Source organism: Grus americana, chromosome 6 (genome assembly GCF_028858705.1).
Source record: "Grus americana isolate bGruAme1 chromosome 6, bGruAme1.mat, whole genome shotgun sequence".
Lineage (NCBI taxonomy): Eukaryota > Metazoa > Chordata > Aves > Gruiformes > Gruidae > Grus > Grus americana.
In genome coordinates, this window is record NC_072857.1 from 37122460 (window position 1) to 37141659 (window position 19200).

At 36.3% G+C, this 19200-nt stretch overlaps 1 protein-coding gene across 4 annotated transcripts in view; it reads left to right on the plus strand.

The window, feature by feature from the left end:
* The window catches only part of NCKAP1 (NCK associated protein 1), a 61345-nt gene that overhangs the window by 26935 nt on the left and 15210 nt on the right, over nucleotides 1-19200 (plus strand). For all 4 annotated transcript variants that reach the window (XM_054829561.1, XM_054829560.1, XM_054829562.1 and 1 more), the window contains 17 exons: nucleotides 716-764; nucleotides 1253-1409; nucleotides 2026-2082; nucleotides 2580-2676; nucleotides 2905-3011; nucleotides 4128-4260; nucleotides 5771-5852; nucleotides 6298-6356; nucleotides 7160-7305; nucleotides 7783-7915; nucleotides 9654-9773; nucleotides 10086-10225; nucleotides 11015-11146; nucleotides 13799-14017; nucleotides 14369-14499; nucleotides 14771-14868; nucleotides 18791-18884. In XM_054829561.1, the coding sequence (XP_054685536.1) occupies nucleotides 716-764; nucleotides 1253-1409; nucleotides 2026-2082; nucleotides 2580-2676; nucleotides 2905-3011; nucleotides 4128-4260; nucleotides 5771-5852; nucleotides 6298-6356; nucleotides 7160-7305; nucleotides 7783-7915; nucleotides 9654-9773; nucleotides 10086-10225; nucleotides 11015-11146; nucleotides 13799-14017; nucleotides 14369-14499; nucleotides 14771-14868; nucleotides 18791-18884 (1954 nt within the window). The remainder of the gene's footprint in view (nucleotides 1-715; nucleotides 765-1252; nucleotides 1410-2025; nucleotides 2083-2579; nucleotides 2677-2904; nucleotides 3012-4127; nucleotides 4261-5770; nucleotides 5853-6297; nucleotides 6357-7159; nucleotides 7306-7782; nucleotides 7916-9653; nucleotides 9774-10085; nucleotides 10226-11014; nucleotides 11147-13798; nucleotides 14018-14368; nucleotides 14500-14770; nucleotides 14869-18790; nucleotides 18885-19200) is intronic.

Genomic DNA, 19200 nt, shown 5'->3' on the forward strand with positions numbered 1-19200 from the left:
GCAAGCTTTTCCGTAAAATAGGGTAGAGATGTTTCATGCTCTGTTTGATTGATTACCTTTATGACACTTCTAATCAGAGAAGTAAACAGGCTGCTTGGGAGAGCTGAATACTTTAGTACAGGGGAAAAGTTTCCTCGTGTTAATTGAAGCTTCTCTTAGGTTAGCTCATGCCTTCATTTCCAGGTTTGATAACGAAAAGATGAAGGGAAGCAATGTTAACTTCTGCAGTGTAGAAGGAAGGAATCATGTGTATGGTCTTAGATGTTTGTGGGCCACAGACTGAAAATCAGAACTGATACTTCCTTTAAAATGCTTACTTGTTTGCATTTGCTCCCTCAGTGTGATACGAATCTTCCTAAAAAAACTCAGGCGTTAACAGCTGTCAGGTTGTGATTAGTGTATATCAAAAGCCTTTAGTTCTTTAATTTTCTTAAATACAATCTCTGTCAAATCTAAACGTTTGTCAAATGTTTTTTCACTGTTTTGTTCAAGGTATTGGAGGGTGTAGAAGCTCATTTAATGTTCAAACCCTCAGTTTCTAGAGGGATGAAACAATGTCCTGTTAGTAATCAGCAGCAGTCTTCCATGACTCATCAGCGTTTGAGGTTTATTTGTCCCTTTTTCTAAAAAGTACTTCTTATGAAATTAGAATTGAATTATTGTCTTCTATATAATTAGTTTGCTACAGATTACTGGGGTTTTTTTTTTTCAACAGATGCCATGTGAATACCTCTCTCTGGATGCAATGGAAAAATGGATCATTTGTGAGTAAAATATTCTGAAACAGCTCATGGTTGTATTAAAAAACCGAACTAGTTAACATTTAAAAGACTACTTGCTTTTCTGCACTGTACAAAAGCTGTTGTATTCAAATTTTAGATTCTAGAGAACTTGGTTAAATCTCATTTGTATGTATCATACTTTTAGATGCAGTGAAGTTAGAATTCAGCATGTGCTGGAATGGAGTTTGTCACCATTTTATTCCAGACTTTGACTAAAAGTGAGAGATTTAGTAACTCTGATGAAAATAACTGAGTAGTATCAGGATTAAGTAATTCAGCTTACAAAAATATTATGAAAATACCTCCACTAGAACAGTGGGGTATTTTTTTATATATGAAACTGTTGTTCGTTAAACAGTTTATCAATGAACTATTTGAAGTATTTAAGAGAAAATGCATAATAATCCCACTATTTTCTTACTGTCTTTGTGCATCTGGTTGGTGACACACATCAATGTGGACTTTTGAAGTTGGGTTTATTTTGTGCCATGGAATCCTCAATAGTGATGCTACGGCTTTGAACCTTTGGAAACTTGCACTTCAAAGCAGCTCTTGTTTGGCTCTGTTTCGGGACGAAGTATTCCATATTCACAAAGCCGCAGAAGACTTGTTTGTAAACATACGAGGGTAAGTTTTGGTTCTCTTTTTCTCCTTTCAGAACCTCTGTCAAAAATGTTTAATTTCTTGAAGGACTGTTTTGAAAATGTTACTACTTCATATAAATTCTACTCAAGGATAGTCAGTGCACAAACATTTTTTGCTTAGTATCTTGACCGTTTGTTTAGTGTATAACTTCCAGGAGCTTGATTTCATAACCATCGTGCCTTTTTTTATCTCAGTTCTGAAAAAGTCTGGTGAATCAGTCTTTAAAATGGCAAAAGTTAAAATTAATGATCTCGCCCACAAATCTTAATCTAGGGAAGAGAAATTATGTCATGAATGCAGAGTTTGCTTGAAAAGTTGCATCTGTCTGCCACTGTTTCTGCAATATATCATACGAAAACTCAGACAGAAACAAAATTGAGACCTCTACCAGCGAACACCAGAGCACTTCAGTAGCGAGTATTTTCGGTTTGGGTAGCCGGTTTTAGCATTTAGCTCTGATCAGGGGAGTGAGTCTTGTGTGAGCTTTTGGCTGTCTCCTGCTTGCTGTGGCATTGCAGCTCCTCACAAGTCCTGCTCAGCTCTTGCTAAACTCTCCTACTGGTACTTCTTACCATATTGGATTGTTTTTCACTTGCAGCTACAACAAGCGTATTAATGACATCAGAGAGTGCAAAGAAGCTGCCGTTTCACACGCGTAAGTGTCTTGCAAAGTTTTCCTGACAGATTTTAGTGTTGGTTTTCTTAACAAAGTTATAAAGACATGTTGAATCCTGAATTAGTTGTGCATTTTCGAATGAGATCATATGGTGATTGTTCTTTTAAATCTGGATTTGCTTAATGCCATTAGCAATTTAACTTCCCAGATTTTAGATTATTTTTTCAAATCTTCAAGATGGAAGCATTTAGTTTACTCTCCAGTTTTTTTTTGTCTAATTACTTAGTGTGAATGTTTTAGTGGAGTCAAATGCAAATCACAGAACAGGGGCAGAGAACTTGGGTTTTAAACTTAACCGTACTTCAGGAATATGCAGCATCGGTGATGGGGATGCCAGTTTTAATTGAACCACATCCTTCGAGATACTGAAGTTGGTATGACATCAGCTGCCTATACTTGGACTTAAGTGTTTGGAAAAATCAAATGTTCTGTGGTTAGCACAGTGGATGATGTTTTGGTTTGTTCTTTTGATGCAGTGGCTCAATGCATAGAGAGAGGCGCAAGTTTTTACGTTCTGCACTCAAAGAACTGGCTACTGTCCTGTCTGATCAGCCAGGCCTGTTGGGTCCCAAGGTAATTACAGTTCTTATATTTTGCATTTATGCAGTCTTACTTTTTGTTTCTCAGTCGTAATGTGCCATTTAGTTTGTTTAGGGGGGGAACAACCCTACACTTTACTCTGAGAGAAAACGTACTTAAGTTTTAAAATTCTTTGGTTTAAGACACTAGTTGCCTCTTAGTGCACAAGATGTCCAGCTGTTGTATATATTTATAAGCTTGTGAATAACTTTTCTTTTTCAGGCACTTTTTGTATTTATGGCGTTATCCTTTGCTCGTGATGAAATTATTTGGCTTCTTCGTCATGCGGATAATATGCCAAAGAAGAGCGCAGATGACTTCATAGATAAGTATGTTAACAATTTTTAGTATGATACCTTCAGTGTTTATGAGAATTTCACAGGTGAAATTCATTGGAAGGCAAGGGAATCTTGGGAAAGGATGGCTACATGAAAGATTTGGGACTGTTCAGAAAATCTTTACCTGGGAATCCCAGAAACTGAAGCACATCAGTGAAAGTTTGTTTTCTCTAGCAAATGTACTTCTAAAAAAAAAAAATTTTTTTTATAAAATTTCTGGGCATTTTTTCCTTTGAGAAAGCAAAACAAAAAAGCTTTATTGTCTCTTCAGTGTTACTGATTTGCATTGAACAAATCAGTGGGGGTGAGGAAACTGTCAGAGCTTGATTTGTTGATCTACAGAATGTCTCCTGTATTATAGCAACACTGTCCTTTAAATCGGGTAACATTTGTTTATATAACACAGCGTTAGTGTCAACATAAACAGAAGTTAAAAATGAGAAATGGGTTTAAGAGCTTTATGAATATGGATAGGTGGAAGGGCACTAGTTGTCTTTGAGATGTTCTCAAGTTTATTAAACACAAGATTGAGCTGAAAGTCTGCATTGACTGCAGGAGTTTAAATGAGAAGTGACAATCACAAGCTGGAGTACAGCTGGAGTGGGAAAAGCTGGGGTTTTCTTCACTGGACTAGGTGCTAGGGATGTGGAGGTCCCACACCCTCTCTGAAACAACCTGAGCAAGTATTTAGCTGTCCTTATGGTTTTAAAAAACAAACCAAAACCATCCCAACAGAAAAGCAGTTATTACAATTGTATTTTTCAGATTTAACCACTTTTTGATAATTTTTTTTTTCAAATTGAGCATTATAGAAGGGCTTCTTCAAAAAATAAGTGGCTAGTTATACAAACCTTTGAGGATTGATGTGAGGGCAGCCTGCTAGTTTATCTCCTGCTCAGTGGATTTTACCTTGCAGAGGAAATTACATGTACAAACTCATTTTACAATGTGAACAAATATTTTCATACAGAAACTACCTGTTAATAATACTTTTTAAAGGAAGGTATCAGAAGAAATCCCCTGGAGAAGTATTCCACTGGTAGAAATTGTTTTTGCTATTTTTGGATGCCTTCTTATTTATAAGTTTTTCCTTGTCCTCTTGCCTAGACACATAGCCGAGCTAATATTCTACATGGAGGAGCTCAGAGCACATGTGCGAAAATACGGACCGGTGATGCAGAGATATTATGTACAGTATCTCTCTGGCTTTGATGCAGTGGTCTTAAATGAGCTTGTTCAGGTATGGCAAGAATCTGGTTTTGAGTTCTCAAATGCAAACTTTAAAAAGGCCTTTTTGTCCAAAATGTCTTATGAAATGCATCCTGTTTTGAGGATTTCGATGAACATTACGGAATAAGGCAAATTAACTTAACTTGCTGTTTAACTCTGGGATTTAGAGTTGTACTTCTGGTTGTTACATGCATACTTAAATGTTATTAAGCAATGTTCGGATTGGAGACAGTAAAACGAGTACTGCCACTGAAGGGGTGTTATACAAACCTTTTTCTTTTTTAGCCTGAGGAAGAGATGATAGGCTTCCTGAACTCCTTTGGTTTTATTCCCTAGTGACCACTAGGTGGAGCCCAAATTTTGTGCCTGGGTCAGCTACTCAAGCTTGGCAAGTCTGTACTGAAGGCTTTTTTGTCATGGTCAAAAAAATAAATTTCACACTTCAAGCATTACATCAATTACCAGAAGGTGGAACTTACATACTCTACTGTTTGTTTAAATGAACTAATTAAACAGTTTAAATACCAGTTTGTATCACTGGTTAAATTATTAAATGTAACTGAATCCTCGGGTTTACTTTCAACACCAGAATACCTGTATTTAGGGCTTTTTGCTTATAACTCTATGTACTTACATGTTAACAGATTTTTTTTTTAGTGACAGAATTAAATATTTTCTGACATTTGTCATCGATTCCTGGGAAATTACTTCCTAGATGACTTCTAAATGCTGTACAAGTGGCACAAACATTCTGTGTTTAGATAAGATAATCCTTAGGATCAAACTGAGATGAGGAAAAAATAAGTTGACCTGAATATTAATTAATTCATAGCAAGTATCAAGCACAAGACTAGACAAATGATTGAGTGAGAATTTGGATTTTTTCAGCCTTTAGGTTAAAATGTCAGTCATAGATGGAAATACAAGAAACTTCTGTATTGTATTATTTAATAGAAATATGATCTTACCAGTTGCTGATACTGCTTTTTCGTGAACTGTTGCATTTTGTAAAATTTGAAAACTCGATAGCCCATCTTTCAGGTGGTATCAATCATTGAAGTCAACATTAGTAAAAAAACTACTGAGAGAGGGTTTTGTGGGCTGCAAAGCGATGCTGATGTGGGCTCCATTATATCCTGCCATGGCCAGATTGTCCATGCAGACAGACCAGATGCCTGTAGAGGTCAGAAAAATGTTGGATGTCTGTTGTATAACAGGAAAATACTTGGTGTCCATTTTGTAAATGACTACAGCCTGAAAATGCGTGGGCACGTTTGCTGACAGATTTTCCCGTATCGAGCAGATGTTAGTTTGGAAGCAAGCTTTTCTATGTATCTGTCGCCAACTAATGAACTAAAAAGTGAAAGCTGTTAAATAGCATTATTTGAAATTTTCCATCGATTAAGTTACCTCTTGTAAATTTTTGTACCTTTCAGACTATAGCTGATAATTGGGCTTGGGTATTAACATTGTTTTATAAATCAAGTTTGAAATAATAATAGCAACAACATTTATTTTAGAATCTTTCAGTGTGCCCAGAGGATGAATCAATCATCATGTCATCTTTTGTAAACACAATGACTTCACTAAGTGTGAAACAAGGTAAGTTTACATGAACTTGGGAAAATGGTTACAGAATGACAGATTCCTCTAGAAAGCTTCATTGCTTTTTCTTTCATGCAATCAGTAGAAGCAGATAACTTGCATAGTCTGAATTTGTTCCCTTCTTTTTCTTTCGTTACGGTATCTGCGTCTTGTTGTGTCTTTTTTCCAGGGCAGCTCTATACAGATAGAGCTTTTGAAGAATGCTATTGGGAAGTAATTCTACCTTTTAATTTAGAAAGCATATTATCCATATTTTCATCTAGATATTTTAATTCCTATTGGCGTGGCTGTGCTGGATTGAAATTCTTAGGTAGAAGCATGAGGTTCAGTACCCAAGTAATTCTTGATTACTTTGGGATTTTTTAGGAGGTGTGATATAATATATCTGAACGTGTAGTTGTTTTCCTAAAGGTTTTATGTTCTGTATTTTCCCCTGATGCAGTCGAAGATGGAGAGGTGTTTGACTTCAGAGGAATGAGATTAGATTGGTTTAGATTGCAGGTAAGACTTTGTAAATATGTGTGATGCTAACTTAAAACCAAAATACTTAGTAAATTAGTGGTCTTCCAGATTACTCTCACACTGTAAGTGGATGACAGGCTATCTAAGGATAACCTACTCTCTTAAAATCAAGCAAATACTTAAGCAGATAATTTGCCATGTTTTGATGTAACTTTGTCTGCATTGCATGCTTTCTGCAAATCATTCTTTGGGGTGTCGATAACAGTTGGGAAATAGAGTATGTTGAGGATGAGCAGTTTGTTGGCGGCTGTGAACTGTCCAGAGTGTGATTCAGCCTGCCCAGCCAGGGAAGGTAGGAACTGTTCCGTGGGAAAATAATGCTCAGTGAGGTCACTTCTGTGCGTTGCAATAATAGTATCCTTAATAATTGACTTAATAAAGGCGAGAGTACTGGTTAGACAGTAAATCAATTCTTTCAAGATTAGACAGACATGTTATTTTTATATTTTTCAAAATCCGCGTTCTTTTTCTTGCTTTCCAAAACTTGATTACTAAAGGGGAGGCTCACAAGTGCGTGTTTGTGTTTTGTCAATGCATTCATTCTGCAGTTTATCTGTGAATTGGTGTCGTATTAAAATGACATTTAGAGACTTCACTGAAAGGCAGTTTGCTTTTCTTAAGCTATAGTGGAAAGATAAAATTGTCTATCCACAGTCTTTAAGCCCCACAGGTGTTCTCCATATAGCATAATCAGTATTGAACCATTATATTGGGCAATGGGAATGGAATTTGCAAAAAATCAGCTGTAGGTACAAAATAATTTCTTTCTTGTGTCTTTCCAGGCCTACACCAGTGTTTCTAAAGCTTCGCTCAGTCTTGCAGACCATAGAGAACTAGGAAAAATGATGAACACAATCATTTTCCACACAAAAATGGTAGATTCTTTGGTGGAGATGTTGGTTGAAACCTCAGATCTTTCTATATTTTGGTAAGTTACTAATCTGACTGTAGAAGCTTTTTATTATTTATTGTTTGATTTGTCCTTGCAAGTGTAATTTCTAAATGGCAAACTTTGTAGGAAGAATCTATTGTAGGATTCTCCAGTGGGAGAATCAATTAGAATTTCAGGTTTATATCTGAATTAGTTTGGTAAAAGTATTTCTGAAGATCTATCAGAGAGATTCTTCAAGCAGTCACACAATTGATCTTCCTCAAGGCATTTTTGCAAAAGGTGCAAGTTTTTGCAGTGCCTAGGTGGCAAACATCAGAATTAAAATACAGTAATAATAATAATAGAGAGATGCAAATAAAATGCATAAGAAGCGAATGCAGAAAACAAACTTCTTTTGAAAGCATGATGCAATTTTTGGTATAAGTTATAACTACAAATCTGACACTAATAGCGTAGACTTTATTTGCAGTGAAATTATGTATGTATTCTATTTAAATGTCTGTTTCTAATCAGTTTTTATAGTCGTGCTTTTGAGAAGATGTTTCAGCAGTGTTTGGAGCTTCCCTCTCAGTCAAGATACTCAATTGCATTCCCACTGCTTTGTACTCATTTTATGAGCTGCACCCATGAACTATGCCCAGAAGAGGTAATTTTTAAATACATTGTCTTAATTATTTTTGTCTCTCATTTAAAGTAGAGAGGACTAGAGCTGAACGCTGCAAGAAGGTGTTTATTATAGCACTTAGGATTCGAGGGAGAAGAGTGGTAAAAAGGGAAGTAAAACAAATGGATACCTTCTTAGGGGATTCTTCACCCATAGATCTCAAAATCCTTTTCTGAAGTGAATATTATTATCTTTGCTTTAGAGAGGGATTAAACTAAGGTACAAAGATTAGATGACTTTTCCAGGGTCATTCAGGCTTAGATGTTAATAAGGCCTGTATGCCTATTAAAATTTACAAGCAACAGTGTTTCTTTCAAATGGTTTATGAACTCATAGTCTTAAAAAAAACCAAAAAAAAAAGTAGGAAGTTGGGAGTTCTGTGTGGCTTGTTAGAAATAGTGCTTCTTCAGTAAGATTAAAAAAAAAAAAATCCAGAGTGATACACAGTATAATGCAGGCATTTGTTTTGGTCAGAACTGGGTAATGCAAGCCCTCTTTGGTTAGAATTAGAAATGAAAAAAATGCAGAATGTTGCTTAAAGAAATGGACCCTTTGTTAAAGGAAGTAGTTTGATTCTGAGCAAATTCTTTCTATTTTTGTTGTAATGAAATAGATCCTTTAGAACACTTCCTGTGCATCCATTGACTTTGGAATTACTCCGGGGGTTAACTTGGTCAACTTTGTGTAGTGCTCATGAAAGTGTATTTTCATTCTTAACAGTGCTCATCTCAAACAATTAGATGAATAAGACCTATTGTAATATGCACAATGTGGGTTTTTCTTATTTAAACATTAAATCCTCTTCTGCTAAACTTCATCTCAGTATATCTATATCATTATTTTCCCTGTATATACTTTACTTTAAACAGCTGCAAACTCTATTTATACTAGACAAACACCAAAAAGCTTCCAGGAAAGCTTCCCTTCGGGACAAGAGATGTCTTTCAGAACAATTATAGTAACAGTAAGGAATCAGTAGCCAAAGTCCGCTGTACAGTAGTTACTGTGAATTCAGCCGCAGCGAGCACATTTTGCCACAGCCAGCAGAACTTTGAATTCAACATCTGAATTGGATGACTCGTTAACTGGTATCATTTTGGAAAAATAATCTTTGCTGTACTGTGTACAATGTGTGGTAGTGTGGCTGTTGGAAAGTAAACGTCAGTGGTGAAAGAAGGATTTCATTGAGACGGAAGGCTGTGCTTGTGCAGATCCAGTGACAAAGGGGCTGAATCCAGAAATTAATGCAGCAGAGCTTCATTATTGGCTTTGGCAGTGGTATGAATGACACTGTGCTTTCTCTATAGCTTGAGTTGCATGCTCTTTTTTTCTTAGATTTAGTAGTGGTACAAAGTAAGGAAGAGGAGATTCACAGAAATCTAGGGTATTGGGCACTTTAAAGTAGATTTATTCCAGAATTAAACACGAAAACCTACTTTTTAAAATTTTTGCCTCCTTTTACAGAAGATGTTTTGCAAAATATTTTTAATTATAATATGCCATTTTGACTTTGAACATTTCATGGTTCGAGTTGCTTCCAAAAAAAAAAAAAAATCCTGGAGCTGAGACTATTAAGGACCAATGAATTTATTATTTCTCATACCCCAGTTCTATGATTTAGTGAACTGTTAACGGCAATACAGTGCGTGTGTTGTCTGAATATTGTAGGACTAACAGGAAATTGAAAGTAAGACTTGGGGTTTTTTTTGCTCTTTAACAGCGACATCATATTGGAGATCGTAGTCTTTCCTTGTGTAACATGTTCTTGGATGAAATGGCTAAGCAAGCTCGAAATCTTATCACAGACATTTGCACAGAACAATGTACGCTGAGTGATCAGGTGAGTGTGGTTGTGTCTATTGTAATTCTCCTTCGAGATTTTTATCTGTTCAACTTTCTGAATTTTTACGGTTCTAATCCTGTTCACCTTCCCCACCCCACTTCCCCTGTTGTGGAGAAGTTTTCTGTTTATTAAATGGAAGGTGATTTGAAGAAGACTTTTTAATACTGGAATTGTGTCATTAGCAGTCAAAGGAAGAATGTGTTACTTGGGTGATGAAGTCTCCACCTGGACCATAAGCTTCTTTTGTATCTGATGGACGCTAAAAAGTTGGATTTTAATTTGGAGGGGCTATTTCTTTTCATTTACTAGCTGCTGCCAAAGCATTGTGCCAAAACCATCAGTCAAGCAGTGAACAAAAAGTCAAAAAAACAGACTGGAAAGAAAGGAGAACCTGAAAGGGAGAAACCAGGAGTAGAAAGCATGAGGAAAAACAGATTGGTTGTGACAAAGTAAGCTGCCTTTTCTGTTCCTTTCACCTTGAATCCCGAGTCAAAATGTGCATTTTACATATTGAATGCAAATAAAAATCAAACCTAAAAACCCACTTGAAAGAGATATGAGGAAAGATTAATAAATACGCTTTGGGGTGTAAGAGATGATAGAGGAGGAAAAGGTAAAAGATAATTGTGAGGAAAGATCACAGGACGAGAGGGTAGTGATAAGAGTAGGAGGAGGAAGGAAGCTAAGCGAAGGAAACAATAAATGCGTTGTGGCTTGAGTGGTTAAACACACACGCTGCTGAAAGGGAAGTGGGTTTGCTACAATTGCAACAACCGAATATCACAAAATGTGGTAAAGATTAGAGAAGTTGAGGCCAAAGAACATACTCGTAGCTTAAGATTCCTTCCCCCAATATTTTTTTTTAATACTGACTAGTACCAAACGTTACTTGTGTTGCTTAGTTCAGTTAGGAAAGAACTTCCTTAAGACTGTCCAAGGGGAAAAAAGAAAGTATATGTATATATAAAAATAGATCTGTTACATCACTGTGTGTGATGCAGATCAGTATGCAGTTGTAGGATGTGTTCTTACCCAAAATACTGTTTTTTTAAATAAGCTAGAAAAGTGTCTCAAAGCAGAAAAAGATAATGAAAGGAAGAGTTAGAGCTGTACCTGCTCTTGAGGCGTCTTCCATCCAGTCCGTGCTTTCCATGATAATACGTATTTATATTACATTAAATGTTTTTCTTAATTTCTTGCTGACTGTTCTTAAAATTTCTTGTTGACTGTTCTTAAAGCCTGGACAAACTGCACACTGCACTTTCTGAGCTCTGCTTCTCAATCAATTACGTACCAAACATGGTGGTTTGGGAACATACGTTTACCCCAAGAGAATATTTAACGTCTCACCTGGAAATCCGCTTTACCAAGTAAGAAATATTGTAAAGATAGATGTATTCATATACAAGATAAGCCTTTGTTGATTTGACATTGGAAGTATTGTATACTTAGTACGGAAAACTAGTTTTTAAAAGGATGGATTGCGAAACTCATAAGTCAAAATCTGACTGAAATGACAAGTTACATATGCAGACATACACAATTGTTCATTCCTACTTTAAAATAAAATCTATTAGAAATTAATGTCACCTATACAATAGCCTGATCGTGCATTCCTAGTCCTGTGTGTTTTCGTAGGAGTTGGCGACGCCTATTTTTAGGCGTTTATAAAGACTGTCTTCCCACTGTTCTTTTGCACAGAGCTGGATTGTTTCAAGTGTTGGAGTTTGCTGGCTTGCTGAAGGGGAAATCTAAAAATCAGAACTCAAGACCTGACAAAGCCAACTGAAAAGATATTTTAATTATCTTTTTTCTTAAAATAAAAAGTATTGCCACTTGATATTCCTGTCTGTCCCTACCTTGATCTTCCCGTCATTGTTTACAGAAATAGCCAAATGGCAACTTCTGGAGAGGACTTCATATTAAAACAGCTAGCTGTCCTGGTTGTATTTTGTGCCAAGGATTGCTAATTATGTATTCCATACAAGGTCTAAAGACTTAATAAAACTTTTACTCATCAAGACATAATATTAGGTCTCTGGAGCCCTCCATCTTTAAAGACAAGGTGGCATAAAAGTAAAGATAACTTCATGACTTTATAGGGAATCAGCTGTAATCTTCAGGTTTATGAACCTAGACCAGTGCAGGTCATATTTGCCTTTTTTTTTTAAATTTTATTTTATTTTTGGGAGGTTTGGCTTGCGTATTGGAGCTGAAGCCACAGGCAGATGACTTTCAGTGTCTGCTTTCCTTTTCCTTGCCTCGTGAAAGAAATGAGACTTGTTAGCCAAATGGAATAAATGTTCAATTTATAATTATTTTTTCAGATATTTAAGTGGTATTTCTTCCAGAGGTTTGCAGTTTAACTTTATTTAAAGTGTTAGTGTTTCAGTGATAGGAGGTTTTTTGTTTACTGTTTTAACCTGCCCTGTTTCGTGTATGATTGGACTAGAGCTTATTATTGTCACTTGTAATAATACCAATTCTGAATTGGTTTTAAAACAAAAGAGAGACTGCCTCAGAAGTTGTGAAAATGGGCTTATTTACACATTTCCAAGCAACAACAACAAAGTTACTTAAGCTGATGTTCTTCTCCAGAATTACTCATTCCATTCACCACTGATGAAGGTAGTAATCTACCAATTTCTTTCTTTGGGGGTTTTTTTGTTGCTGTTCTGCCTTTGAAAAGTACATACCACTCAAAAGCTCAGCTCTGAAAGTCTGACACCGTTAGAACCTAAAATGAATACTACACCAAGTATTTGTTTACTAAGAATACTTTGCTTTAAGGACCCCCTGATACAGTTTGCTTGAGGGCCTGGTGTCGGTGAGAGTCCGAGTCAAGCCCACGTCCATTTGTGTTAAAGGGGAATATACATTCCTTTGTGCGGTTCTCATCCCGCTTGAAAGCGAGCCTGACCTATAGGACATCTATTGTTAGAAGCCTGGTTTTATTTATAGTGAGAATTTGAACAAATCAAAGTATGTTCTGCAATTTCTTGACTTTTTGATTAAAGATAGAAATCACTGTGACAGCTAAAGGGAGATTTGCTTTTCATTGGTAAGATTCGTATTTATTTACTTAACATATACCCATTTTTTTAAAATTGTGTCTAGAAATGTAACTGAAGTTTAGCTACCAAATGATACAAAAATATTTCCTTTTATCTACTTAGACAATAGTTACTGAGAGGCATTAGCTGTTGAAAGCAGAGCTTCTGATAACTTGCAAAGTTATTTAAAACAGTTAAAATGTAATTTTAACAAAGTATGCTCTAGGAAAGCTATCTGTATTGCAAGAGAGATGAGATCTTTCAAGGTAACTTGGAGATTTTTTTAATACTGCGTGAGCTGAGGCAGGAGGAAGAGAGATTAAATGGTATGGTCTGTCTCTTACAAAATTTATGCACTCGAGTACAGTAGGGATAGTTAATATCACAAGATAATCAGGCATGACTTTAAATTCTTAAGCAAAGCAACACAGAATAGAAGTTTTACTTTGAATATTTTCAATTCATACTTAATTATAGCTCTGTGATCTTTTTTTACAGAGATTTCAAACTTTAACTATGACAGCACCTTTTGTTCAAAGACTTTTTGCGTTAGTTAATATGCTTTGAACACTTTTAATACATCATTGCTCTTGCATTCCCCAGAAGTTTTGCATTTTAAAAGACTTTTATATTACAACTATTTTGGTAAATAAATTAACGTTAGTCCTCCGCATTGTGGATTGCCCTCATATATGAGGGGAAAAATGCTTTATTTTGAAAATGCTTGGTGAGTAATCTTAGTCTCATGATATTTTTCCTGGAACCATGAATACAGTTGTCTTTGGCATCTAGAACTATTTTTAAAAGTGCTGATGTAGCACGTGCATTGATTAGAGTTTTATACTTGCAGATTGCAGAAGTATTCAGATAAAAGCTTTGAATATAAAATGATCTTTATAGCTGCATCTTTGTCTCTGTTTTTACTAATAAATGCAATTTATTTGTTTTCAATTTTTTTTTCCCTAAAAGGTCAATTGTTGGAATGACTATGTATAATCAAGCGACACAAGAGATTGCAAAGCCTTCAGAGCTGTTAACCAGTGTAAGAGCCTATATGACAGTCCTCCAGTCAATAGAAAATTATGTACAGATTGACATTACACGAGTATTTAACAATGTTCTGCTTCAGCAAACCCAGCATTTAGATAGTCATGGTGAGCCAACCATTACCAGTCTGTACACAAATTGGTAAGTAATTATATGAACGCTTGTTACAAGATTTTTGTATTGTTTTTTATTTAATTAAAAATCTGAAACTGGAGAAGTGGAGTTGTTTGCAATTTTCTTAAGTTTCTGACTTCACAAGTTTACTTCTCCCAATACCTGTTAAAAGCAATTTAAGGTTTGCCTATTGTGAAATTCTCTTTTTATAGGGGGGAGATGGAGTTGTAGAGTAAGACACAGGTATCAGTTGAACTACGAAAGTAAAACTTAAGTCTATAGGCTTTGCTGTCCTTTGTCACACAAGTATACTTCATCGGTACAGAGTACCTACGAACACATGTCTTTTCATCTAAACCTTTTTCTCTTTCTGATAAGGTATTTGGAAACTTTGCTACGGCAAGTCAGCAATGGTCACATAGCCTATTTTCCAGCCATGAAGGCATTTGTGAATTTGCCTACAGAAAATGAATTGACGTTTAATGCTGAGGAATACTCTGACATATCAGGTAACCATTGATGTTTCTACTGAGTGTTTGCGAGGGGTAGTTATTGTACGCTTGAGTAATTGGCATAACAGCAACTCCTAAAGTGTTCTATTGTAGGCAGCATTTGTTAACTTTCAGTAGTATTTTAAGTACAAGTTCTCATAGCTAAAATTCCATTTTGTGGTAAAATATTTTTGCAATTAAAACACTATTGCTAGATCCATGATGGGCATCAAATAACTGAAGAAGGAATGTTTGAAGTAGAACAACTGTTTTTTTTTTTTCTTCTCAGAAATGAGAGCCCTTTCTGAACTTTTGGGACCATACGGCATGAAGTTCCTGAGTGAAAGCCTGATGTGGCACATTTCTTCACAGGTTGCTGAGCTTAAGGTAACCTTGGGAAACATGTGGGTGGGAAGACGGGTAGTTTTCTGTTGAAGCTTCCTTTAGGATATTTAATAACTACGCTTCTGCATGCCGTCTTTTTGAAATGACTGCATCAAACAAACTGATAAAGCTCAAATTTTACTGTTATTTTGTAGTACATTTGCACGCGTAGTACGTGTGTATCTCACATTCTTCAACAGCTGAACGGGCAGGACTTTATGCAGGCTCTGTTGATTGCTCTGTTAGATACCCTAAGTAAGGAGTCAAGTCTCTCTTTATCATCAATGGGAGGAGAAATGTTTTTCAAGGTCTCCGGATGCTTGCGGGGCGCTTACCCAAGTCTGTTGACTCTCAAAACTTAGCATGAAAATCTGAAATGTATCTTAGTCATCTATAAGGACTTACTTTCTTTACCATGTGTTAGCGTCTATTGTTCAGTTTACGTGGATGGAAGACCTCAGGTCTTTTTTCTTTGTTAGTTTTCCTCATTTTTAGGCATATCCTTTCCTCTAGCTGAACAGTATCCATTTATTGTAAATGTCTGTATTCTGATGAATAAACCTGATAACTACAGCAGCACAAACAAACCGTAAAGTTGATGTCATGAAAAAAAATTGGAAACGTGGGCATGTCACAGAAAGAGTTGCATGTATATTCAAAACAGCGAACAATGACAAGGGAAGCACTTGGTGTGCCTGTGTAATTAACTCTTTCTGGAAAGAGGTTTTAATAAATTTAATAAGGTATATTACTTTCCCAGGATAGTCATACTATTAAAATGCCACTAATTGGCATATATTTGCTTTTCATATGACTTACTCTTTTAGTGTCATTTCCAAATTTAATTCCAAGTTCTTAATACATCTCATCATCTTCAATTTATTTAACCTCTAATTACAGTAAGGAGGGGTTTGTAACTATTCATGTAGGCTGTGTTTGTAAAAATGCACATGAATACTTAAGAGATCTAAGGAACTTTCATTTTTTTCCTGAAACAACAATTTATTATTATTAGCATGCTAGGCCTTTAAAAGTGTGTGGTTTTGATATATTCCATGGTACAATTTCAAAGACCTTCTCCTCTCTGTAAACGTTGTGAATTCCGGTGCTGCTGAGTTGCGAGGCTGTACGATGCCCTAAAAGATTCGAAGCCTTTACTCAGTGTGGCAGCTCAAGGAGAGGGGCTGCTCCTGCTTTCCGAGCTGCCGCAGGAAAACCTGAGTGACCAGCTGGGCAGGGTAATTGATTCCTTATGCCCGTGCCAATTTTTGAGTTTTAGGATGAGCCTTTCCAGGTGAGAATGCTATGATTTTAAGGTTAAACTCTGCAACTCCTGGCTACGCACAAAGCGACATCTGTCACGTTTCAAGTAAAACATAAAGCCATTGGGCAGATGTTTGTTGGTCGCGGCTGTCTTTGTCCGCTGACTGTGGAGTTGCCATACTTCCTCAAAATCAGCACCATTGCTATTGTAGCTCTGTGTATTTTTTTACAAAGCAACTTCAAATTGTCTCTGAGATTTGTTGTTTGCTGATACTGCTAAGGATAAGCAGAACATAATGTAGATCCACATGCACATGACCACATATTTGGAGGAAAGAAATAAAGTAATAAAATGTTCATCTCTTTGGCTGAGGTGCAGTTGGCTTAGCGAGAGAGCACTGAGAAACATCTGTGTTTGGGGGAAGGAAGCAACAAGAGGGATAGAATGGGGAATTTATTAAGAGTAAGGTTCAACACGCTTGCTCTGCTTCCCGCAGTGGGACCAGGTGCTGGTTTTATGTCTGAAGTTTAAGGTTGGGGCAAGGAGGGGAAGTTGGCCTCATCTAAGCAACTATTTGAACTGTATTCCAGCCTGTTCCTTTTAAATCTTAAACTAATATGCCGGTTATTTTTTGTAAAGCTGAAAGCTTGACTCAATAACAATGTGCGTGGGCTATTGCCTTCAGTCTTGCATTCTGGAGAGCTTTGAGGGATTTAAATCAAAATGTCACAAATCTGCCAAGTTCTGATACATCAGTTGGTTTAAAATCGCCCATCTCGATTTCAGCGCAAACCAATCTTGCTTTGGCTTTCAGCATGCAAGTACATCCTGTGTGCTTATGCGTGAGCACGCGTTCTTGGAGGTGGTTAGTTGGCTACATCTCGTACAGCTTCTTTCCTGCTTGCTTCTCACTGAAGATAAGAAGAAAGAAAGTGGGAAGACGGGGTGGATTATGGATAGACTTGAGGTTATGGAAATAGCACAACCATGACACAATGTAATTGAATCTGAGAGGTCTAAGCTGTTGGGCAGATCCGCTTTGCGCAGGATATTTGACTAGGAGGTGGGAGTAAATGCAGACCACCATTTATTTCATAGCAGCATTGTAGTTTAAGTTGTGTTGGGTTTTTTCTCTTCCTGTGGTCACAGGAATACTTACTCTGAAATTTAAATTCCCTGCTTGCCAGTTGCTATGTTTTGCCCTGTTTCCAGTGCGAGTTGAAGCAAAATAAAGTAAAACTATTAAAGCGGTTAGCAGAACTGTCAAAGGTCAAATGTTCTCAGATCCTTAGCAGTAGATTCCTGAAGGTATGTCTCTTAGATTTTTTTTTTTTATATGATATATCTTAAATTACATTCCAGGCTTATAATGGCCTCTGTGTCTGATGAACAGTAGTTCTTCCTGCTCCCTCCTCATTGCCTCTTTTGTTTGTGCTGCCTAGTAATTAAGGTGGATTGGCATGCATCCACTTGAAAAATAAAGCAATTCATAATCACTTTGGAAGACCACCCCCTATCCAGAATATCTTGTTTTCTTCCTCCATCTTTCATCTTTTCTACCTTGATATTGTTTAGTATACAAAACACTAAAGTCTTCTTTAAAAGAAGGGAAACTCTCCTTCATTTAATGTTCTGAAGCACACAAGATAATCTAAATTTTCTTAACTACTGGTTGTCCTCTACCTAAAGAGAGATAATCATATTTTCCATTTCTGAAATAGGGTACTTTGCACTCAGACTGCAAAAAAATTTATTTTTTTTTTGGTAGGAGTAAAGTACCTATTTCTTGCTTGAAGAGAGTCTAAAAATACTACTTGGCACAACCTAAGTTCCTCAGCTAGCAAGAAACACTTTTAGAATTTGACATTTCATAGAGATGATTATGCAATCTCTGTAATTTAAATCTGATACATACTTGGAGAATGATTGCAGGAAAGTTATTACATTTACCCTAATGCTGCAAGTTGCATGTATGAGAGCTGTTACGAATTAGAAACAGACACACATTTTCTTTTTTTTTTTTTTTTTTTTGGTCAAACGGACATGAAAAATACTGAACTTGAGTTCAACTGTTTCAGGCTAAGGTGTTGGGACTTGAATGAATGTCTTTGGTTTTATTTTATATTGTAATGGAAGAAAATTTCAAGTAAACGGCACCAAGGTTTAGCAGTCTGACTCTTACACTCTTCGTTCCATTTTTCAATTTTACCAATGTTAAATTTCTAATCCTTACAGCATAACTAGTGAAAGGAACAACCCAAAAGAATGGATTACTTTGTGAATCTTCATTTTTATTTATATATGTATACTTTTCTGAAAAAAAAAGCTAAATACCATGAGGAGCTATTGTTTGGTTTTGCTGAGTTTCATTCCCTTGTTTTAAGAAGTTGTACACATTGCTGAATATAAAAATCATGTTCCATATAAAAGTCATTTTCCAAGGGGTATCTAACCCTCTGCTTTTTGACTCAGAGCTCGCTTCTGGGTAGAGTAGGGCCCAATGATAACACTGATACTGTAGTCCCATGAAGAACACAGTGGGTACATCTGTATTCCATGAGTTTAATCGCCTCTTTGCGAGACTGAAATATCCTAAGCCGTGCATTTATCCTGTTAACATACTGAAATCAATAGCTGACCTGAATCCTTGCTGCTTTTTAGAAACTTGTGGTGGAGAACGTTGAAGTTCTAACACAAATGAGGACCAGCTTTGACAAGCCAGACCAGATGGCAGCACTCTTTAAAAGATTATCATGTGAGTAACTAGCAAGGTCCTACTAAATATATAGAATTGGTTTTTAACTTTGTTATTGTAAAGAAAATGGGGAAAAAAATAATTTCTCTGTTAAGTATACAGAAGCAGCAAAATATATGTGAGCTCGTATAAACTGATGCATCTTTTCAAAAGTTTCCAGTCTTCTCATGTACAGACAGAATGAGATTTCAGTGTTTCAGGGCACTATAGTGGTGATGAGTTTTGTGCATCTTTTCAGGGATGATAACACACAGCAATAGCAACAGTAATCTGCAAACTGGGTGCGTAGCCGTAGAATAGAAAAATAGAGGCTCTT